Here is a 24,441-nt window from a genome sequence, read left to right as displayed (position 1 = left end):
CAGTCCATGTTCACATGCAACGAGATCTGGACAATATCCAGGCTTGGGCTGACAAGTGGCAAGCGACATTCGTGCCACACAAATGCCAGGTTGTGACCACTGCCTCGGGGAGGCGATGGCCTCGTGGTTTTGTTGCTGGACTGTTAATCCAGAGACCCAGATAACATTCTGAGGACCAGGTTTGAATCCCACCATGGCCGAGAGTGGAATCTGAATTCAATAAAGTATCTGGAATTGAGAATCTAATGATGGCTGTGAATCCATTGTCAATTGTCGGAAAAACTCATCTGGTTCACTAATGTCCTTTAGGGATGGAAACTGCCATCCTCACCTGGTCTGAACTACATGTGACTCCAGACCCACAGCAATGTGGTTGACTCTTAACTGCCCTCTGGGCAATTAGGAATGGGCAATAAATGCTGCCTAGTCAGCGACACCCACATCCCATGAATGAATAACAAAAAACTCCAATAAGAGACAATTTAACCACTGCCCCTTGACATTAAACCATGTTACCATCACTGAGTCCCCCCCACTATCAACGTGCTGGGGGTTAACATTGATCGCAAGCTCAACTGGACTCACCACATTAACACAGTGGCTACAAGAGCAGGCCAGAAGCTGGGAATCCTGTGGTGAGTAACTCCCCTCCTGACTCCCTGAAGCCTATTCACGATCTACAAGGCACGAGTCAGGAGTGTGATGGAATACTCCCCACTTGCCTGGATGGGTGCAGCCCCAACAACACTCAAGAAGCTCAACACCATCCAAATGGCAAATGATGTTTAATCCAGACAAATGTGAGGTGATGCATTTTGGAAGGTCAAGTGCAGGTAGGAATTATACACCGAATGGCTGAACCCTTAGGAGTATTGATATGCAGTGGGATCTGGGTGAATAAGGTAGTGAACAAAGTTTATGGCATGTCTGCCTTCATTGGAAGGGGCATTGAGTATAAGGATAGACAAGTTATGCTGCAGCTTTATAGAACTTTAGGTGGGCCACACTTGGAATACTGTGTACAGTTCTGGCCACCACACTATCAGAAGGATGTGGGTGCTTTGGAGAGGGTACAGAAAAGGTTTATCAAGAGATTTACTGATACGGGGGATTGTAGCTATGAAGAAAGGTTGGATATTTCGGGTTTGTTTTCACTGGAGTGCAGGAGGTCGAGGGGTGACCTGATAGAAGTTTATAAGATTGTGAATGGCATGGATAGAGTGGGAAGTATGGGGCTTTTTCCCAGGGTGGAGGGGACAATTACTAGGGAACACAGGTTTAAGGTGCGAGGGGGGGAGTTTAAAAGAGATGTGTGAGGCAGGTTTTTCACACAAAGGGTGGTGAGTGCCTGGAACACGCTGCCAGAGGAGGAGGTAGAAGCAGACATGACAGCAACATTCGAGAAGCACCTGGACAAATACATGAACAGGAAGGGAACAGAGGGATATGGATCCTGTAAGTGAGGACAGTTTCAGTGTGGAAGGACAAATGTGTCAGTACAGGCTTGGAGGGCCGAAGGGCCTGTTCCTGAGCTGTGTTGTTCTTTGTTCTTCTCGAGGGGCATTTGAGGATGGGCAGTAAATCCTAGCCCAGCCTGAGATGCCCGTGCCTTATGAGTGAATGATTTTAAAAAAGGTTCAGACTGAACTGAGTCAAAACCCAGTCTCTTAGACAGAGGGAGAATCAGGCCTGGTGTCAATTCTATCAGAGATAATGGGAACTGCAGATGCTGGAGAATCCAAGATAACAAAGTGTGAGGCTGGATGAACACAGCAGGCCCAGCAGCATCTCAGGAGCACAAAAGCTGACGTTTCGGGCCTAGACCCTTCATCAGAGAGGGGGATGGGGAGAGGGAACTGGAATAAATAGGGAGAGAGGGGGAGGCGGACTGAAGATGGAGAGAAAAGAAGATGGGTGGAGAGGAGAGTATAGGTGGGGAGGTAGGGAGGGGATAGGTCAGTCCAGGGAAGACGGACAGGTCAAGGAGGGGGGATGAGGTTAGTAGGTAGTGGGGGGTGCGGCTTGGGGTGGGAGGAAGGGATGGGTGAGAGGAAGAACAGGTTAGGGAAGCAGAGACAGGTTGGACTGGTTTTGTGCTCCTAAGGTGCTGCTTGGCCTGCTGTGTTCATCCAGCTTCACACTTTATTATCCTGGTGTCGATTATGTCAGATTCTCTTGAGCCTCTGGTTCAGTAGCAAATTCAAAGGAGCAATGACCACAAACAGCTCTGTGCACTGAAATATCTAGGTCATTTATTTCAGGAAAACTGCCAATAAACCATGTCTTTGAACAATTGCTGTAAGGTGTGTATATTCAGATTGAAGGATTGGCCCTTCCCTCTGACACCAGGAAGCAGGTGGAAGTCTGTAACAATGCTGTTACACTAAACTGTTTCATCATTCCTGAGCAAACCTGCTCCTTAATCCCTTCAGAAATACATCAAGATTTATAAATCCACTCCCTCTTTGTTAACATCACGTTGCTCTCAAATTCTTAACAGGTCACAATGATGCTCTATATAATTACACCAGAATAATCACGCTCAGAATTTATTAGACCTTCCCTCCACTATAACATCAGAAGTGGGGATATTTGCCAATGATTGCAGTGTTCAGAACCATTCGCGACTCCTCAGATACTGAAGCAGTCCATGTCCAAAGGCAACAAGATCTAGACATGAGGGGAGGCCACACTGGATCTGGTACTTGGTAATGAACCAGGCCAGGTGTTTGATTTAGTGGTAGGTGAGCACTTTGGAGAGGGTGACCATAATTCGTTACGTTTACTTTAGCAATGGAAAGGGATAGGAACATGCCACAGGGCAAGAGTTATAGATGGGGGAAGGCAATTATACTGCGATTAGGCAAGACTTATGAGGCATAGAATAGGTTAGCAAAATGCAGGGGATGGGGACAATCGAAATGTGGAGCTGGTTTAAGGAACAGATATTGCGTGTCCTTGACAGGTATCTCCCTGTCAGGCAGAGAGGAAGCGATAAGGTAAGGGAACCGTGGTTTATTAAAGAAATTGTGTCTCTTGTTAAGCGGAAGAGGGAGTCTTATGTGACAATGAGACGAGGTGGTTCAGATGAGGCGATGGAGAGTTACAGATAAGCTAGGAAGGAATAAAGAGAGAGTTACGAAGAGCAAGGAGGGGACATGAGCAGACATTGGCAGGTAGAATAAAGGAGAACCCTAAAGCTTTCTATAGGTATGTGAGGAATAAGAGGATGACTAGGGTAGGAATAGGGCCAGTCAAAGACGGAAGTGGGCAGTTGTGCGTGGACCCTGTGGAGATTGGAAAGGTGCTAACTGATTATTTCTCATCTGTTTTCACTGAGAGACAGGAGAATATTGTAGAGGAGGTGACTGAGTTATAGGCTACTAGAATTGAAAGGATTAAGGTTAGTAAGGAGGAGGTGTGATCAATTCTAGAAGGTGTGAAGGTAGATAAATCCCCTGGGCAAGATGAGATTTTTCCGAGGATTCTCTGGGAAGTTAGGGAGGAGGTGGCGGAGCCTTTGGCCTTGATCTTTGAGTCCTCATTGTCTACAAGTTTAGTAACAGAGGACTGGAGGATTGCAGATGTTGTGCTCTTGTTCAAGAAGGGCAGTAGAGATGACCCAGGTAATTATAGACCTGTGAGCCTTACCTGTTGTAGGAAAAGTTTTGGAAAGGATTATAAGGGATGGGATTTATAATCATCTACCAAGCAACAATTTGATTGGAGATAATCAACATGGATTTGTCCAGGGCAGGTCGTGTCTCACTAACCTCATTGAGTTTTTTGAGAAGGTGACCAAGCATCTGGATGAGGGGAGGGCAGTTGACGTGGTGTACATGAACTTCAGTAAAACCTTTGATAAGGTTCCACATGGTAGGTTATTGGAGAAAATACAGAAGCACGGGATTGAGGGAGATTTAGCAGTTTGGATTAGAAACTGGCTTTCTGTAAGAAGGCAACGAGTGGTGGCTGATGGAAAATATTCAGCCTGGAGTCAGGTCACTATTGGTGTGCCTCAAGGATCTGTTTTGGGACCACTGCTGTTTGTCATTTTTATAAATGACTTGGACGCAGGCATACGTGGATGGGTTAGTGAGTTTGCAGATGACACTAAAGTCGGTGGAGTGGTGGACAGTGTGGAAGAATGTACCAGGTTGCAGGGAGACTTGGATAAACTGCAGAATTGGCCCAAAAGGTGGCAAATGGAGTTCAATGCGGATAAATGTGAGGTGATTCACTTTGGGAAGAATAATGGGAAGGCAAAATACTGGGTCAATGGAAAGATTCTTGGTAGTGTGGATGTGCAGAGGGATCTTGGTGTCCATGTACATAGATCCCTGAAAATTGCCACCCAGATTGATAGTGCTGTAAAGAAGGCTTATGGTGTGTTAGGTTTTACTGGTAGAGGGATTGAGTTCCAGAGCCGTGATGTCATGCTGCAACTGTACAAAACGCTAGTGTGGCCTCATTTGGAATATTGCCTGCAGTTCTGGTCGCCCCATTACAGGAAGGATGTGGAAGCATTGGAAAAGGTGCAGAGGAGATTCACCAGGATGTTGCCTGGTCTGGAGCGCAGGCCCTATGAAGAAAGGTTGAGGGACTTGGGTCTGTTCTCACTAGAGAGAAGGAGGCTAAGAGGGGATTTAATAGAGACATATAAGATGATCAGAGGATTAGATAGGGTGGACAGTGAGAGTCTTTTTCGGAGGATGATGACATCAGCTTGTACAAGGGGGCATAGCTACAAATTGAGGGGTGATAGATTTAAGACAGATGTCAGAGGCAGGTTCTTTACTCAGAGAGTGGTAAGGGCATGGAACACCCTGCCTGCCAATGTAGTTAACTCAGCCACATTAGGAGCATTTAAACAGTCCTTGGATAAGCATATGGATAATGATGGGATAGTGTAGGGGGAGGGGCTTAGATTAGTTCACAAGTCAGCGCAACATCGAGGGCTAAAGGGCCTGTTCTGCGCTGTATTGTTCTATGTTCTATGTTCTATGTTCTGGACAATATTCAGGCTTGGGCTGGCAAGTGGCAAGTGACATTTGAGCCATAGAAGTACCAGGCTATGCCCAATAAGAGCAAGTATAACCACCAGTCCTTGACATTGAATGGCATTACTATCACTGATTCCCTCACATTCTGCGGGATACCATTGACCAGAAACTGAACTGGACAGTGACTACAAGAGCAGGTCAGAAACTAGGAAAACTCCAGCATTCCCAATCCTGTACTTCCCAAAGCCTGTCCACCATCTACAAGGCACAAGTCAGGAGTGTGATGGAATACTCCCCACTTGCCTGGATGTGTGCAGCCCCAACAACACTCAAGAAGCTCGACACCATCCAGGACAAAGCAGCCGCTTGATTGGCACCACATCCACAAGCATCCCACTCCCTCCACCACCGACACTCAGTAGCAGCAGTGTGTACTGTCTACAAGATGCACTGCAGAAATTCACCAAAGATCCTCATACAGCACCTTCCAAACCCACGACCATCTAGAAAGACAAAGGCAGCAGATACATGGGAACACCACCCCCTGCAAGTTCCCCTCCAACGCACTCACCCTCCTGACTTGGAAATAATCCCCGTTCCTTCACTGACACTGGGTCAAAATTCTGGAATTCCCTCCCTAAGGGCATTGTGGGTCAACCCACAGCAAGTGGTCTGCAGCGGTTCAAGGCAGCTCACCCCCACCTTCTCAAGGGGCAAGTAGGGACGGGCAGTAAATGACCCAGCCAGATGACACCCATGTCCCATTCATGATCACACTCTCGCACAGTCCCATTGTTAGCCTGCTCCTCCCATTTACTTTTGTAAGAGATTGTCTTCATTTTAAATACTCACTAAATTGTTTGATATATTACGGCTGTATGTACCTAAGTACAGTGAAAAGTTCTGGTTTGCATGCAGTACAGGCAGATGTTAACAGACATGAACATACAGATCACCGAGTGTTTAGACAGAACAAGGTATACATGGTTATGTCTGCACAAGAGATGCATGAAGCAAGCTCAACGTTAGATGTGAAATTAGAGAGATCCATTCATCAGTCTAATGACAGATGGGAAGAAGCTGTTCTTGAACCTGTTTGTGTTCAGGCTTCTGTATCTTCAGTCTGATGAAAGAGGTTGGAATAGAGCATTAACGGGGTGGGAGGGGTCTTTGATGATGTTGGCAGAATTTCTATGGTATTGGGAAGTGTAAATGGAGTCCATGGATGGAATAACAAAGTGTGGAGCTGGACGAACACAGTGGGCCAGACAGTATCAGAGGAGCTGGAAGGCTGACATTTCGTGTCTGGTCCCTTCTTCAGAAATGGGGGAGGGAAAGGGAGCTCTGAAATAAATAGAGCGATGGAGAGGCGATGATAGAAAGTGGATAGTGGAGCAGAGAGGTGGTGAGAACATGGACAGGCACAAGGTCGAGCAGTTTCAGGGCCAAAGAAATTACCAAAGGGTTCCAGTGGGAGAGAGATCCATCTCTGACTCCAGCATGGGCAGTTCCTACCATCTCTGACTGAGTATTAACCCCACTGTGAAGCCTCTTCTAAGGATGCCTATCTTGAAGAAGTTACCCTCCTCCCTCTGGGAAGACCTCAGTGGATCTCTCTCTCACTTCAACTCTCTCGTAATCTCTTCGGCCCTGAAATTGTTCGACCACGTACCTATTGTTTTATGTCCACCTATCTACTCCTCTATCCACCTTCTATCATCACCTCCCACTCTCTATTTATTTCAGAATCCCCTTCCCCTCCCCCATTTCTGAAGAAGGACCCAGGCCCGAAGCGTCAGCCTTCCTGCTCCTCTGGTGCTGCTTGGCCTGCTGTGTTCATCCAGCTCTACACTATGTTATCTCACATTCTCCAGCATCTGCAGTTCCTACTGTCTCCATGGATGGGAGGTTGGTTTCTGTAATGGTCAGGGCTGTGCCCACCACCTTCTGCCGTTTCTCATGGTCCTGGGCAGAGCAGTTGCTGTACCAGGCTGTTATACACCCAGGCAGTATGTTTTCTAAGGGGCATCTGTAGAAATTAGTGAGGGACCTTATGGACATGTCAAATTTCCTGAGACATCTGAGGAAGAAGAGCTGTTGTTGTGCCTTCTTAACCGTCCCAGGTAACAAGTTCCTCTGAGAGGATTGTGAATTCAAGCACCTCTCCCAATATGTGAACACATTATCTAGGCTCACGCTCAATTTCTGTATTGATGTATTTGCTGCCTGGACTAGAGGGCGGGTCTTATGGGGAAAGGTTGAGGGAGCTGGGGCTTTTTAATTTGAGCAAAGAAGGATGAGAGGTGACTTGATAGAAGTTTACAAGATGATGAGAGGCATAGATACAGTGGGTAGTCAAAGACTTATTCCCAGGGCAGAATTGACTATTACGAGGGGGCATAATCTTAAGGTGATTGGAGGAAGTTATAGGGGAGATGTCAGAGGTAGGTTCCTCACACAGAGAGTGGGGGGGCATGTAGAATTCGCTGCCAGTGGTGGTGGTGGAGTCAGATACTTTAGAGACTTTTAAGCGACTCTTGGATAGGCACATGGAGGATAGTAAAATGTAGGAGATGCAGGGTAGTTTGATCTTGGTAGGGTAATAGTTCAGCATAACATGGTGGACCAAAGGGCCTGTACTGTGCTGTACTGTTCTATGTTCTATGATGTATTTATATGGGAACTCCTGGATAGATTGTCAATTATTGTCGCTCTAAGAAACTTGACACTCTCCACACTCTCCAGCTCTACTCTGTTGATGTGGAAGGTGGTTAATTGAAGGGATTTAGATCCATGATGTGGAGATTTTACAGCCTGGCCGTAAGAGTCACTATTGTTGTGCCCATACTGCCGGAATGTGTCAGTGTCGACCATTTGAAGTGATATTTAGGGAGGCTAGGCCTTCGTTGTTTGTCTGAGTGGCCCAGGCTCAGGCTGATTTGAGTGAAACAGATTCCAGCTGAAATATTGTGAAACTTGTCTGATTTACTGCTCCCGAGGTCATCAACATTGCAACAACCATTAATCATCTCGACACCTCAACAATTCCCACATGTTTCATCCTCTCCTTAGTGAAACAAGAGATTAATGCTGCAGAAAGTCTGATCTGTCACTGAAATGATCAGAGCCTTCAAAGAGAAAGAAATGCACTGACTGGGGGATTCAGCCAGTGCAGGCAGGCACAATGGGCTGAATGGCCTCCTCTGGATCAGAACAATTTCTGTGATGCTGTCAGTTTTCAGGGAATTAATCCTGCTTCTTGGGAATTGTGCGTATAAAATTCATTAATCTCTTAATGAGGGAATTAGCTTTGTGGTTTTGGAATTGATTCGGGAATGAAGGTTGTGATTGAGGTAATGTATGTGAATAGCGACAGGATTTTTGAAGATAATACCAGAGAGAAGCCAGGAAAAGCAGATTCTGATAGAGCCAGACCCTGGATCAATGGGAGTCGACATTGCCTGCCAGTGAGCTCAGGGGTGGATGTGGGTCTTATTCACCCAAACTTTTATTTAAGGGAAGGCAATGGCCTAGTGGTGTTATTGCTGGGCTATTAATCCATCTATGTCCTCCTATATCATGAGCAGTATAAGATTATTGAGCAGCTAATTTACTTGGCAATGGGATTTTCACCAGCTGTTGTAGTTATATCTATACCAAACACTGATAGAATCCAGGAGCTCATGTGGGATGGGGGATGCTGTACTGCCTGGGAGTGCAAAAGTGATGGGATAGTTCCTTCTGGCCATGCAATCTGGCACATCTTCGTGGCTCTGTTTGCAGCAGTACACTACTCTGAGATCTGGAAATACTTACATCAGAGTTCTGCAATACCTATAAAATACCAATAAAAAGAAATGGAGACCCAGGTAGTGCCCTGGGGACCTGGATTCGAATCCTACCACAGGGCATGGTTGAATTTGAATGTGATACATATCTGGAATTATGAGTCTAATGATGACATTGAAAGTGTTGTCAAACATTAGGAAAACTCCATCTGGTTCACTAATGTCATTCAGGGAGGGAAACTGCCATCCTTACCTGGTCTGGCCTACATGTGACTCCAGACCCACAGCAATGTGGTTGGCTTTTAACTACCCTCTTGTTATGTAGTGTATTCATGAACGTGAGGGTAGGAGGTTAGAATTTGTTGGTAAAAATGATAGTAGGGAAAAGCAGTGTGTGCAGTGTGTGGGAAAAGCTTAATGTAAAATTGTGCTTTGTCTGTGCTTGGAAGTTGCGCATACTGTACAGAGATCTTCAAAAGTGAACCAAATTTATAGAAAGGCCTTACAGGTGGCAGGCAAAACAACTCTTATTTTGATGTTTTGACAACAAGTTTGAATTTGTCTAATTAATTTAAACCAAGCACCCAGCAATTCAAAGCCAATTGAATTAAAAAACTGATGGTGTTGACAACCTGAAACAAATCATGCACGAATTTGATGTGTCACAGGGGATATATAAGAAAGGTTTTTTTGAAGATCAAAGTGAGAGTCAGCTGTTGCCTGAAAGGAAAGCAAGCCTGCAATTTGAGAAATAAGCCCTGAGCTCTCACACAAGAAATTGCTATGCTCTCTCAGAAGGCACCAGCTATCGGAAAAAGGTACGACGGCATTTTAGCTCAAAATCCTTGTTGAAGAAATTACAGAGAAAAACATCCCTGACAGCGGAATCAGCAGAAGAAAGGCATTTGTGGCATAATGGAGAAAGCAGAGTGTTCCAGAAGACACATTCTGTGCAAATTTAGAGAGATTAAATTTTAATTTACTGCCGTCTATTAATTGGGTTTATACTATTGGGATTTGTGTTTATTTGAACAGCATTCCAGCAGAATTTAGTTCAGTTAAGGAATAGTCAGTAATCCAGGGGAGAATTGTTCGGTTTGTTAGCATGTCTGTTAAAATGTAGGGTCTAATAAATAAATTGTTACTTGTTACTTATAAACTGAAGATCAGGGGTTTTCTTTCATCTAACCATGCTTTTAACAGAGTATGAAAGGTGATGCAAGCCACTCTGGGTGTTTCAGATTTAATTATTAGAAAAGCACATTTACTGCCATCATAACAGATTGGGCCTTGTGCTTTCATTTAATTATCAGAGTATTTGACTTTCTCCTTCTCCATAACAGCCTGAAATGGCCTAGCAAACCACTCAGGTGTACCAATCGTTACAAAGTCTCAAAGAAATTAAACTGAATGGATCACCTGGCACTAGCCAAGGCAGCAGAAAAGACAACGGCAGAAACAGCCATTTCAGTGCTACATGATATGAAGAAACAGTTGGAGAAACTGGATACTGCAAAGGCTATGGGCCCTGACAACATTCCAGCAATAGTACTGAAGATTTGTGCTCCAGAACTTGCCACTCCCCTGGCCAAGCTTCTCCAGTACAGTTACAACATGGGTATCTGCCCGATGATGTGGAAAATTGCCCAGGTGTGTCCTGTACACAAAAAGCAGGATAATTCCAACCCAGCAAATTACCCATCAGTGTCCTCTTGCTCATCAGTAAAGAGATGGAAGGTGTCAGTAACAGTGCTATCAAGCAGCACCTGCTCAGCAATAACCTGCTGAGTGACGCCCAGTTTGGGTTCCGCCAGGGCCACTCAGCTCCTGACCTCATTACAGCCTTGGTTCAAACATGGACAAAAGAGCTGAATTCCAGAGGGTGAGGTGAGAGTGACAGCCCTTGACATCAAGGCTGCATTCAACCGAGTGTGGCATCAAGGAGCCCGAGCAAAACTGGAATCAATGGGTATCAGGGGGCAAACTCTCTGGTGTTTGGAGTCATACCTGAGACATAGGAAGATGGTCATGGTTGTTGGAGGTCAATCATCTCAGCTCCAGGACATCTCTGCAGGAGTTCCTCAGGGTAGATTCCTCAGCCCAACCATCTCCAGATGCTTCATCAATGACCTTCCCTCCATCATAAGGTCAGAAGTGGGGATGTTTGCCAATGATTGCACAGTGTTCAGCTCCATTCATGACTCCTCAGATACTGAAAAAGTCCGTGTTCAAATGCAACAAGATCTGGACAATATTCAGGCTTGGGCTGACAAGTGGTGAATAACATCTGCACCACACAAATGCCAGGCTCTGACCCACACTGCCTGTTGCCATTCAATGGTGTTACCATCACAGAATCCCCCACTATCAACGTCCTAGGGGTTATTATTGACCAGAAACTCAACTGGACTCACCACATGAACACAGTGGCCACAAGAGCAGGTCAGAAGCTGGAAATACTGCAGCAAGTAACTCACCTCCTGACTCCCCGAAGCCTGTCACCATCTACAAGGCACAAGTCAGGAGTGTGATGGAATTCTCCCCACTTGCCTGGATGAGTGCAGCCCCAACAACACTCAAGAAGCTCGACACCATCCAGGAGAAAGCAGCCGCTTGATTGGCACCACATCCACAAGCATCCCACTCCCTCCACCACCAACGCTCAGTAGCAGCAGTGTGTACCATCTACAAGATGCAATGCAGAAATTCACCAAAGATCCTCAGGCAGCACCTCCCTGAGGGCACTGTGGGTCTACCTACAGCATATGGACCATAGTGGTTCAAGAAGGCAGCTTGCCCCCATCTTCTCAAGGGGCAACTAGGGATGGGCAAGAAATGCTGGGCCCAGCCAGTAACACCATGTCCCATAAGACCATAAGACATAGGAGTGGAAGTAAGGCCATTCGGCCCATCAAGTCCACTCCGCCATTTAAATCATGGCTGATGGGCATTTCAACTCCACTTCCCTGCACTCTCCCTGTAGCCCTTGATTCCTTTTGAGATCAAGAATTTGTCGATCTCTGCCTCGAACGCATCCAACGTCCCGGCCTCCACTGCACTCCGTGGCAATGAATTCCACAAGCCCACCACTCTCTGGCTGAAGAAACGTCGTCTCATTTCCGATTTAAATTGACCCCCTCTAATTTTAAGGCTGTGCCCACGGGTCCTAGTCTCCCTGCCTAACGGAAACAACTTCTAAACCATACAGTTTCTATTAGATCTCCCCTCACCCTTCTAAACTCTAATGAGTACAATCCCAAGATCCTTAGCCGTTCATCGTACGTTAAACCTACCATTCCAGGGATCATCCGTGCGAATCTCCGCTGGACACACTCCAGGGCCAGTATGTCCTTCCTGAGGTGTGGGGCCCAAAATTGGACACAGTATTCTAAATGGGGCCTAACTAGAGCCTTATAAAGCCTCAGAAGCACATCGCTGCTTTTATATTCCAACCCTCTTGAGATAAACAATAAATAATGAAAAGGAGCCCATTGGAGATAGAGTGTATGGCTGTTCTTTATGAAGTTTACAGGGTGAATTTGGAGCTAAGAATGCATAGTGAAGCAGTTACAGTGACAGGAACCACCATCAGTGACTTTGGTTAGCTGTGATCTGGGGAGGCTAGGAACTGGCCAGCTGGTTTCAAAGAGGGAGCTCATCAGAAAGAGAAGAAGGGATCTGTACGCTGACAGCATATTGAAAATTCTTTCCAGAAATAGGAAAGCAGAACTGGGCTGTGATCAGTGACATTGAGATCTGGATTATTCTGTTCCTAGCTTTCCTTTTCCAAAGACCCCTTAAAGATGAAGATGTGCTAAAATCACAAAGCCACTGAATTCAGAATACAATACTCTTCAAACCTCAAAATGCCCAGTGGAAATAGTTCCCTCCTTCCCTTAAAAAATAATCAGATTGTCAAACTGTTGGCCAAGCTTTCTTCTGTAGAGGAATGATTGGATGATACTTTCCATAGTTGTGCATTAACATTTCTGGAGAGTGCTGTGCATTAACAGTGAGTCATGCCAGTCCTGTGAAAGCAGCATGGTCCAATGTGACAGTCAATGTGTGGGAGCTCTGTGTGAGGACACAGACCCCAGGCCAAGCACACTCTCACCTTCCCAACTGCCTCACAACCCTTCCCAATCACAGTCAGAACCAAGTGTGAGCTATTCCTGATTTTCCTTCACCCTCTCTGCAGCCCAGATGGACAGAGGGAACTGAAGACAATTCTCCCAGCAGTGCCAGAGGGCACTGTATAAGTATCTGTTTAAGTCAGTTGGTGAAAAACTGAAGTGGTAAAGAGACTGATTTATTGAGAATTCAGATAAACGGCAGCCTATTCTGATGACTATGCGGTTATATTATCAATGGTCTTTGAGCTATGACTTAATGGTGCTCAGGGATCATCCAGAAATAAATGCTTCCACTTAACAGTAAGTTCTGTTCATTAATGAAAGGGGCAGTGTTTTGTTGTAAATCTCTCGGTTACAGTGTCAGAAGTTGATTGTATCAGACTGAGCTCTGTGACTCTGTGGGAGTGATACAAACAGCTACTCAGACGCAGAGATAAGCTGTGATTATTCTTGATGTGACCACAACTGCTGATCCCAGTCTGCAAACAACAGAAAAGTTGTCAGAAATCTGAAAGTCGAAGCAAATCCACAGATCCCTCCCTGTTACAGACTTTGAAAATGATCTGAATTTGATAAAGTGCTATGCAGAACAGGCTGGGGTTCCATTAACTCATTTAATACTCAGCCCTGTCCTGCACTGTAGATAAAGATTTGATGGAGGTGTTTAGATGTTAAAAGGATCCAGAGCAGTGGAATAATAGGCACTCCCCCTACTGATGGGGGAAAGAGTCCAGAACAAGGACACAGGCCTCAGGTTGAGGCCGGGCAGGGTGAAGTCAGAGAGCAGCAAACCTGGAAATACCTTTCCGCCAGAGAGCCACGGATGCTGGGATTTGATTGGATGTTTCAGGGTTGAAATGAAATTAGATTTGATTGAACGTGGAACAGGATGAAGGGGCTGAATGATCTGTGTGACTCACTTCCTTTACCTCATATTCCAGATTTCGGGGGTGGGGGGGTCTGTATAACATCAACAGGACATGTGCTGCATTGAGAGTTGGGAACATTATTTGGAGGAAGTGATTCTCACTTTTTAAATGTGCAGATGTAGGTGTATTTCCCAAAACCAGGCTTGCTGCCAGTTTACACGTAGTACCAGGGAGATTTAACATCCATTCTGTTCTCCTTCCACTCTCTCTGCTCACCAGGAGCCATTAACTCCAAACTCAGCAGCTCTTTGATTTTAAAATTCTTGTCCTAGATTTCAAACTCATCCATGGTGTCATCCCTCCCTATCTCTGCCATCTCCTCCAACCCCTATACCCTTCTCTACCTCTACCATCTATATTCCTCCCTATCTCTGTTACCTCCTCCTACCCCAAATCTCTCTCTATCTCTGCCACCTCCTCCTACCCTGATATCCCTCCCTATCACTGCCACCTCCTCCAGCGCCTACCCCTCATTATCACTGCCTTCCTGTCCAACCCCACAGTCCTCAGAAATCACGGGATTCCTCTAATTCCAGCCTCTTGCTGGAATCCAGTTCCCATCACTCCTCCTTTGGTGACTGTGTTCAATTGCTAAGCCCCGAGCTCTGGAATCTCTCCCTAACCCTAACCCTCTGGGTTAGATAGGATGGATAGGGACAGCCTTTTTCCTAGGATGGTGACGGCGAGCACGAGGGGGCATAGCTTTAAATTGAGGGGTGAAAGATATAGGACAGATGTCAGAGGCAGTTTCTTTACTCAGAGAGTAGTAAGGGAATGGAACGCTTTGCCTGCAACGGTAGTAGATTCGCCAACTTTAGGTACATTTAAGTCGTCATTGGATAAGCATATGGACGTACATGGAATAGTGTAGGTTAGATGGGCTTGAGATCGGTATGACAGGTCGGCACAACATCGAGGGCCGAAGGGCCTGTACTGTGCTGTAATGTTCTATAAGTCTATAAGTCTCCACCTTTCTCTCTTTGTCTGTTTCTCCATCTGTAAGATACCCCTTAAATCTGGCCTCATTGACCAAGGCTTGGGTCTCTCTCCTAACATCTCCCTGAGCAGCCCAGTGTCCATTTTACTTTGATAATTGCTGCTGTGAAATAGAACATAAAACATAGAACAGCACAGCACAGTACAGACCCTTTGGCCCACAATATTGTGCTGACCTATTACCCTAATAAGATCAATAAATACTTTGGGATATTTTCCAGCATCATTTATGTTTGATTGAATCTTTAAATGGCTGTTGTTAAAGTACAGGCTCCAGGGCAAGTGACTCAGCCCCTCATTCTGAGAGGGAAGAGGTGAACTTTGAATGAAGTTTGAAGTTAATATACACTTGATTAGGCATCTATGTCAGGGACTGCATTTGCCTCCCTCCACCTCCTTCCCTCACCCCCTGATGCCCCCCCCCCACCCCCCTGCACTCCCCCATTTAGATCCACTGCCCAACACCCCATCACAATGCCCTCGGCCTCTGGGCCCTGCCCATGCCCACTGCATGGACCCTTGTGCTGAGCAGCTCCCCATCCTCTCTCGATCACCCATTTGAAGGGCACCTGTTTGTCACAGAGCCCCAGCAGGTCACCCCTACAGGCTTCCCTTTGAGGAACAGAGCTGTCCAACAGGCTGTGTCCAGGGAATGTGTGAATATTGAGTTGAGAGGCTGTCCAATGGTAAAAACAACATTTTGGGAGTTGTCTAAACTCCAGCAGAGGACAGCTGACATTGCTAGTTTTATATTCTTCCCCATGTCCAAATATTACCACTTTCATTAAAGCATAGAATCCCTACCATGTGGAAAGAGGTCATTTGGCCCATCAAGTCCACACCAACCTGCTGAAGAACATCCCACCCAGACCAATCCCCCCATCCTATCCCTGTAACCCTGCATTTACCACAACTAATCCACCCAGCCTTCACATCCCTGGACACTGTGGACAATTTCCCACGGCCAACCCACCCCAACCTGCACATCTTCGGGCACTTGGTGTTAACGAAACAGTCATCAAAGCAATAACCGAAATGGGATTTGAACTGTTGTCAGTGGAATTTAACTTTTGTTTCTTGTCTGTTTCAGGTGAAACAAGAGCCATTTCTGGGACTATGCTGATGTCCCAGGATGAACGCAACCATGGAATTGGATAATTATGAAATGGTTCTGGAGACCACAGATGGCTCTGCTTTGAACGAGGGCTGGTATGTCTCATATCCAATGAGCTTCCAGGTTTCCCTGACCAGCTTCCTCATGCTGGAGATTGTCCTGGGCTTTAGTAGCAACCTCACTGTGCTCATTCTGTACTGCATCCAGTCTAACCTGGTGGATTCTGTCAGCAATATTGTTACCATGAACCTCCACGTCCTGGACATTATCATCTGCCTCGTGTGTGTCCCATTTACCATTGTCATTGTTCTCATTCCTCTGGAGAGAAACGTGGCTCTGATCTGTTGCTTCCATGAAGCCTGCGTCACCTTTACCAGTATTGCCACCGCGGTTAATGTCCTGGTGATCAGCCTTGACAGATACGACATCTCAGTCAAACCAGCCAATCGGGTCCTAACGCCCAGTCGGACTATTCTCCTGCTGACCTCAGTCTGGGTTGTATCGCTGATGGTGTTCTTCGTTCCCTTTATTGAAGTGGAATTTTTTGGGGATCCACTGCACAGTACGGCCTGGCAAAACCGAACACTGCTCTGTGTCAGTGCCAACGAGTACCATAAGGAGCTGGGCATGTATTACCACCTCTTCATCCAGATCCCCTGCTTCTTTGTGGCTGTTGCCGTCATGTTGGTCACCTACACCAGGATCCTCCAGGCCCTGAACATCCGCATCGGATCACACTTCACACGCAGTCAAAAACGCAAAAGTAAGAGGAGGAGGAAGAGGCCGGGCAGTAACCAGTATGAGACAAAGAAGCTGACCTCAGCACCAGTCACTCCAAACCCCATGCCGCTGGGTGTCCAGGCCTCTGTGTCAGTTATTATTGCCCTCCGTCGAGCTGTGAAACGCCACCGCGATCGGCGTGAGCGGCAGAAACGAGTCTTCAGAATGTCTCTGATCATCATCTCCACCTTCCTCATCTGCTGGGCCCCCATTTCCATTGTGAACCTTCTCATTCTCTGCCTAGGGCCCAGTGATTGGTTGGTGAAGCTCCGGATCTGCTTCCTCGTCATGGCTTACGGTTCCACGATCTTCCATCCGCTCCTCTACGCCTTCACCAGGCAGAAACTCCGGAAAGTTCTCAAAAACAAAATGAAGAAGCGGGTGGTGTCAGTTCTGCAGGTAGACCCTGCCCCCAGTGGGACAATCATTCACAACTCCTGGGTCCACCCCAGAAAGACACGTAAACTGAAGCTGGAGTGCAGCGATGCTACTGACCGCTGCCTAACAGAAGCGGCCAAAGACTGACTCGCTATCACCCATCACTTTGTAACAGACTTAGACTGTTCAGTAAAACAAAATGCCAGACCAACTGTAAAATGTAGAGGTGCAATAATTGCTTAACAAATTGTTCAATTGTCCAGATACATACAAAACAGAACAGACACACAGAAAGTGAGTGAAACCCACAATGAGTATAATAATGTCGTTTCATACCGGTTGGCGGCAATAGCCTGTGAATATGACAAACCTTTTAAAGCTATTGTTTTTAAAAACAAATCCCATACTCAAAGACTGTGAGGCAAATCTGTCAGGGACAAGATTCCCAGCGCTCTGAACCCAGCTCTCTGTCAGGGACAAGATTCCCAGAACTCTGAACCCAGCTCTCTGTCAAGGACAAGATTCCCAGCGCTCTCTCGGGAGCATCATCTTAAGGTGAAAGGCGGGAGGTTTAGAGGGGATTTGAGGAAAGCGGTTTTCACCCAGAGGGTGGCAGGGGACTGCAATGCACTGTCTGGGTGGGGAACTGAGGCAGGAAACCTCACAATGTTTAAAGGGTAATTGGACGAGCGTTTGAAATGTCAAAAAATTTAAGGCTACGGGCCTAGTGCTGGAAAGTGGGACTGGGGTATAGTTGGAGTTTAACAAAAAAAACCCAAAGAACTGCAGAGGCTGTAAAATCTCAGCAGGTCTGGCAACATCTGTGGAGAGAGCAACAGAGTTAGCAGAGAGCTGTTCCAAAGAAGGGTCGCTGGACCCAAAATGTTAACTCTGCTTTCTGAGCTTTTCCTGCAATTTCTGTTTTTGTTGTAGGCTTGGAGTTGTTTTTGTCAGTGCAGACTCGAAGGGCCAAATGGCCTCTTCTGACCCATATAATTCTGAATTTACAGCACTCCAAGCCCAAATTCAAACAGCATCAATGATTGGCTGTTTCTCTCTTGTTTATATCAGCAATTCATATTGGAGAACTTCAAAACTAAATTCCTTCATCTGAGAGGGTTAACTGATGCTAGCTGTTTGACATAAACAAGAGTAAGAATTTTCTGGTTGATAGTTGAACTAGGTGTAAGGGTAAACTCAAAGCCAGGTTCCATATTCTATTTGATTAGGGTCTGCCTGGGGAGCTCAGGCCTGTGATTTGCACATTGTGCTCCATGCACCCCTTGGTCTGGATGACTCTGTGCAGGAGATGCCTGTGGCTGGAATAACCCCCCTCCCCCCCAGCCCCAGGTTATAGAGTGGGAGCAGTTATTGGGGGAACCTCAGGGCATTGACCAGGCTGAGGGTTTAAGGATGGAGTCACCCTCCAGCTTAAGGACATGTGGGTAGAGGGGCAATGCCAGGCAGAAGAGGGCACCAGGCCAGTAGTGAGAGTAACATTGAACACATCTTTGTTACAAACTATCTTGTGGCCTCGGAAAGAGAGTTGATGAGACATATTAGTAATCGATTTCCGAAATTCCATCGATCTTGATTCCTGCTGATTGGAAATTTCAAATGTCTCCCCACTTTTTAACAAAGGAGCGAGGAAAACCAGGAAGTACAGATGTGACAGGAGGAAGGAAGATATTAGAATCTATAATGGAGGGGGTGATCCATGGACATTTGGATAAAATTACCTGATTGGACACAGCATAAATTTTCAAATGGAAAGCCTTATTGTAATTGGATTTTCAGATGGCTTTTTGATAGAAATCATCACTGCAGACTGGTTAGAAAAGTTACATTATGGCAAAGGGGGGTAATGTACAGACCAGGATTAGTGATTAGATAACATTCAGAAAGCAAAATTGAATAAATGTGTCATTCTCACATTGGCAGACTGTGCTAGTGGGGTACTGCAAGGATCAGCATTAGGGTCCCATCTGTTCACAATAATTTATCAATGATGTGGACATAGGGAACAAAGAGAATATTTCCAAGTATGTGGATGATACAAAACTAAGTGAAGAATGTGTGCTGTCAGGAAGATGTAAATAAGTTTCAGGAGGATGTGGGCAGATTTAATGAATGGCCAAGAACATGGCAGATGCAATAAAATGAGAGAAACTATCGGCTGTTGAGGCTGGCAGCTGTACCTTCCTGGTACTCCTGGGTATTCGGGTGTGGTACAGAGGAGATTAGAAGATGGAGAGGTGCTGTAATATTGATCGAGGATCAATGCGAGGTGTGAGGAGGGAGGACATTTTGCACAGATCATTGGGCAGGGCCTTATGGGTAGAAGTGAAGCCACAAAGGGGCAAACATGCTGTTGGGTGTGTACTACGGCAGCCGCCCCACCCCGAGTCAGGGAGAGATACTGGATACATTTATAACCACATTTCAGAGACGTGCAAGAGTAACAAGGCAGTAATAGAAAGGGATCCAACTCTCCGATAGTAATTGGGATAGTTTCAGTGGGAAAGGCAGGGAGGGAACAGCATTGTCCCATCATTAAACAGGGGAGGAAGGGGTAGTCCAGGAAATCCCAGACCATTCATTCTGGGGAAGTGATGGGGAAGTTATCAGACAGAATTGAACATTTGGAGAGAGCTGGATTAATCAGGGAGGGTCAGCGTGGGGTCATTATGAGAAGGCCGTGTTTGACGTATTTGTTGAGGAGGTAAACAGGAGGGTTAATGAGGGTAATACATCTGATGTGTCTACATGGGCTTTAGTGAGGCTTTTGATAAGGTCCCTGGCAGCAAACTGGTGAAGAAAGTATGAGCCAATCGGAAGCAAGACAGAATGGTACATTGGATCCTAAATTGGCTGAGAGGCAGGAAGCAGAGGATGATGGGATAGGGAGGTTCCAGTGACTGGGAATCTGTTTCCTGTGGGGTTCCACATGGCTTGGTGCTGGGGCCCTCGCTGTGTGTGGTGTATATTAATGATGTGGAATTTAATGTACGGCATGGTGAAGAAATTCACCAATCAGGAGGAGGATATCCACAGCCTGGTCAGCTGGGCAGAGCATGTAGTCAATGGAATTCAACCCAGAAACAGGTGAGGGAACATAGAGGGTTAAAAAGATAAAGGGTTAGACTGGGAGTGATGGGAATCTGAAACTCTGCCTAAAAGAGTGTTGGAGTCAGAAACTGCTCTAACATTGAAACAGTTTTTAGATATTTGCTTCCATAATTATTGTCTGCACAATTATGGGTCAGGAGCTGGAAAATGGAACTAATCTAGTCAGACCTTTGTTGACCAGCATGTTCTCAATGGGCTGTAAACATCGGAGCCTGTAACACTCCACTCCCAACAAAGATAACATCGACATTCTGAACTCAACCTCAATCATAATCAAGTTATAGCCAGGAAATGTGTCGATGGATGAATAACTAGAAACACAGACTGACTTATACCTGTCAGATTCTCACCAAATGATTCCACACAGATTTGGAGAGATCTGTGCTTTGAGCAAATACATTATCACCATGCTGCCTCTGCTTTTTTGCCTAAAATCCTTCAAACTTCTCCTCCTGCCGGGACATCTAACCCCCATCCCCACAGCCACACCTTCAGCTTCATCTGTAAATCTCAACGTGTCGCCCTCCAAATGTCACGAGCCACGTGCCATCCCTAACGCCTCATATCCCCCGCAGACACACCCAACGTTGCCGAATCTGTGTCAATATCTAAAGTGCCCTCAGTTTTGAAACAGGAGCAAGTCGTAGCCTGTGGGCCTTCCCCGGCACACAGCAAAGGGATTAATGAACACCCACCAACCCCCACCCCCCATTCAGCATCAATCTAAACAACTGCCCCCCTCCCCCACCATGTATGGTTGCCCCCTCCCCCCCGCTCTGAATGGTCCACAAACTGACCAATGAAAGCCAATGGAATAAACAGCCTAGTGAATGAGGACGGGAAGAGTGAGATTTTCACTATTTACAAACATGGCCCAGGAACAAGAGGCTGAGAAGAGGAACAGGGGATCGGGAGGGATTCTCTCATACGGTGGGGGTAGAAATGAGGCAAGTAAGGCCAAAGCAGGAGAGCCCAGAGCAGGTTTAAATAATTGAAGCAGAGTGATGGATGCTGAACAAAACCCAGGGGCAAATTATTCAAGAGAAGGGGGCTCTAGAAAGAGGGAAAACCCAAGGGTGAGACCGTGTTCTGGCCTGGAACAGATAGACGCTCCCCAAATATCCAGCACAAACTAACCCCACACTCACCCCCACCCTCAGCTACCCTCAACCCCATTCCCTCCACCCTCATTCCAACACTCACTTCCACCCCCACATCCGCATCTATCCTCACACTAACATCCAGCACTGCCTCCACCTCCATCCACACCCTCACGCACCCACCCCTCCACCCCTTCCCCACTGCTCAAGTCAAGAAACACATTAAAAACGATTCACTAAATGTGGGTACATGAGAAAGGGGCTGGAGCTACCCCCAACCCCACACCCTCACCCAATTCTGATCCCAACATCCGCCACCCTGATCTGCTGCAGATCCTCCTAAACAAACTATCTCCTGGAATCTGTTCCCAATTATTGATCAAATATATCTTGCACCATCGAGTTTTCCATCGCCAATTCGATGCTGAGTATTAAGCCCAGCCATTGTGATGTGTTTGTTGTGTATGAAGTGTCTGTTTAATGTCTCTCAGTAATTGTGGACTTTCATATTGTATTTCTCAGCAATTGTAATGGTTTAATTACACTCCAATCTCCTGATTAAATGATTATTCTCACTCGAGTTCACTGGCTGTTTGTTCCGAGACCCAGTGATCGATAATTCTGTTCAGAAAAGCTGGAGAAATTCGCCAGCTCCTGTGCTGAGAGAATCCAGGTTCATGGTTTGAGTCTGTGAGGACTCTTCACAGAACTGAAATGGTTTGATAATGGTGGCAGAGGAGGAGTGAGGGGAACAGAGGATGTGGGGGACAAGTGTGAAAGACAATGGTGCTGTTAGTCGTGGTGAGAGAGAAAAAGAGTTTTAAAAAGGATGTGAATTGAGATGTCAAAGGGAGCAAATGGATCCTGTCTTCTGAGAACAAATGAGGCACAAACATTACAAGTGTTTGTGAGCGCCTGTGTCCACGTGTGTGTGTGTGCACTTGTGCGTGAACATGTGTGTGTGCACGCTTGTGCGTGAACATTTGTGTGTGTGTGTGTGTGTGTGTCTGTGTGTCTGTGTGTATCTGTGCATGTGTGTGTGTGTGTGTGCATACATGTGCGTATATGTATATGCATGTGTGCACATATGCATGCACCTGTGACGTGTATATGTGTGCAAGTGCTTGTGTGTGTGTGTGTGTGTGTGTGTGTGTGTGTGTGTGTGTGTGTGTGGGTGTGGGTGGATGTAAATGAGTGGGAGCAGAAATAATGCGGTCCATTTCTGAAGGTATGGAATTTAATTTTGAGGTCTTGAGGCTGGAAAGTGCCGAAGCAGAAAGTGAGGCTGTTCCTGCAGTTGATGGGACGGAAGTGTTAATGAGAGCAAGGGGCTGTTCTTGAAATGGAAAACCAATGGGAGCCAGGATCATTCGCTCAGACAGAGCAGAGGTGTTCTGTAAAGTGGTTGACCAGTCTGTGTTTGACCAACGTAAAAGACACCACAAGTTACACTGAAGCAAGTGGAAGGTGTGTTTGAGGCATTGAACAGGGAGGAGGTGACTGGGCAAATGTTAAACCTTCAGTGACAGTGTGGAAAGATGCCAAGGGTGAGTGAGGAAAGGTTAGGAGCTGTGGAGGAATGGGTCAGTGTGTCATGGAGGGTACAATCCGTGTGGGAATTCTTACGGAGGTGATGACCTTTCATCAGTGTTCTAATTTTCAGAAACATTAACTCAGTTTCTCTCTTCAGAGAAGCTGACAGGACCTGCTGAGTTTCTCCAGCATTCAGTGTCTTTGTTTTAATTTAATATTTCACAATTTTAGTTTCAGGTGACTGATGTTCTCAAATACTTCTAGAACGCTGTTCACCTCATTCTCATCTCCGAGACCCCATCTGCATGTTGGTCATCCTGTATTGGTCATCCTGTATTGGTCATGCCTGTATTGGTCACCTCTGTATCGGTCACCCCGTATTGGTCACACCTGTATTGGTCACCCCTGTATTAGTCACCCATGTATTGGTCATCCCTGTATCAGTCATCCTATATTGGTCACCCAAGTATTGATCACCCATGTATTGGTCATCCCATTATCGGTCATCCTATATTGGCCACTCCTATATTGGTCACCCCTGTATTGGTTACACCTGTATTGGTCACCCCTACATTGGTCACCCATATATTAGTCACCCATGTATTGGTCATCCCTGCATCAGTCATCCTATATTGGTCACCCAAGTATTGGTCACCCATGTATTGGTCATCCCAGTATCGGTCATCCTATATTGGCCACTCCTATATTGGTCACCCCTGTATTGGTTACACCTGTATTGGTCACCCCTACATTGGTCACCCCTATATTAGTCACTCATGTATTGGTCAGCCATGTATCGGTCACGCCTTATTGGTCAGCCATGTATTGGTCAGCCAAAACATTAATTCCATCAGAACACTGCTTCCCTTCAGCTCCCAACTCACCAATCCTCAGGCAGGCCATGGCTTCCCACAGCCAATCAGAAAACAGGACATGGCCACCCCACTAGGAATGTGGTCAGTGGAGACCCCATTTCACCAGGTCAGTGCCTGACCCGGGCCTCGCTGCTCTCTGGGGAATGGAATTCCCCAGATTCTCCACCATCTGAGAGAAGAAATTCCTCCATCTGTTTTAAATGGAAAATAATCCCACCGCAATCCCCTGATTATACTCTGTGCTGCCTGGTTCTAGATATTCCCCACAAGTAGAAGACATTCCAGAAATGAGTTGAAGTTGGGAACACACTCCAATCACCTCAATTCAAGCAATTGATAACATGGAGAGCAGGCCAGAGATCCGCTTCCTCACAGAGACTCCAGTCGGACACAGGGAAAGGCAGGAGTACAAGAAAATTGCCCAGTGTTCCCTCCTGACTGGGAATCGAGAACATGGAGGTAACGAGCTTATTATTTGATACTGAAATGAGGAAAAGCTACTTCACTCAAAGGATTTTGAATCTTCTCTCTTCCCTAGGGTTGTGTAAGGACTACAGACTGTGAATGTGAAAGTTCCGTAGTGAATGCTGCGCACATTGGGATACAGTCAGGAGCGTGTTGCTTTGGGAGTTCTCAACATTGACTCCAGACCCCAAGAAGTCTCATGGCTTCAGCTTAAACAC

General features: G+C 46.2%; 1 protein-coding gene across 4 annotated transcripts in view; it reads left to right on the top strand.

Moving 5' to 3' along the window:
- Positions 1-24,100, top strand: part of LOC125460158 (G-protein coupled receptor 22-like) — a 200,502-nt gene extending 176,402 nt beyond the window's left edge. For 3 of the 4 annotated variants that reach the window (XM_048547282.2, XM_048547281.2, XM_048547283.2), the window contains exon 2: positions 15,940-21,889. In XM_048547282.2, the coding sequence (XP_048403239.2) occupies positions 15,982-17,268 (1,287 nt within the window). In that variant the 5' untranslated portion in view covers positions 15,940-15,981 and the 3' untranslated portion in view covers positions 17,269-21,889. Of the gene's footprint in view, positions 1-15,939; positions 21,890-24,014 lie in introns of those variants that run through there. The other variant, XR_007249197.2, reaches the window with a different exon arrangement.
- Positions 24,101-24,441: the final 341 nt, after the last annotated feature.

The sequence above is a fragment of the Stegostoma tigrinum genome, chromosome 11 (genome assembly GCF_030684315.1).
Source record: "Stegostoma tigrinum isolate sSteTig4 chromosome 11, sSteTig4.hap1, whole genome shotgun sequence".
In the NCBI taxonomy this organism is placed as follows: domain Eukaryota; kingdom Metazoa; phylum Chordata; class Chondrichthyes; order Orectolobiformes; family Stegostomatidae; genus Stegostoma; species Stegostoma tigrinum.
This window is presented reverse-complemented; position numbering and strand designations above follow the sequence as displayed.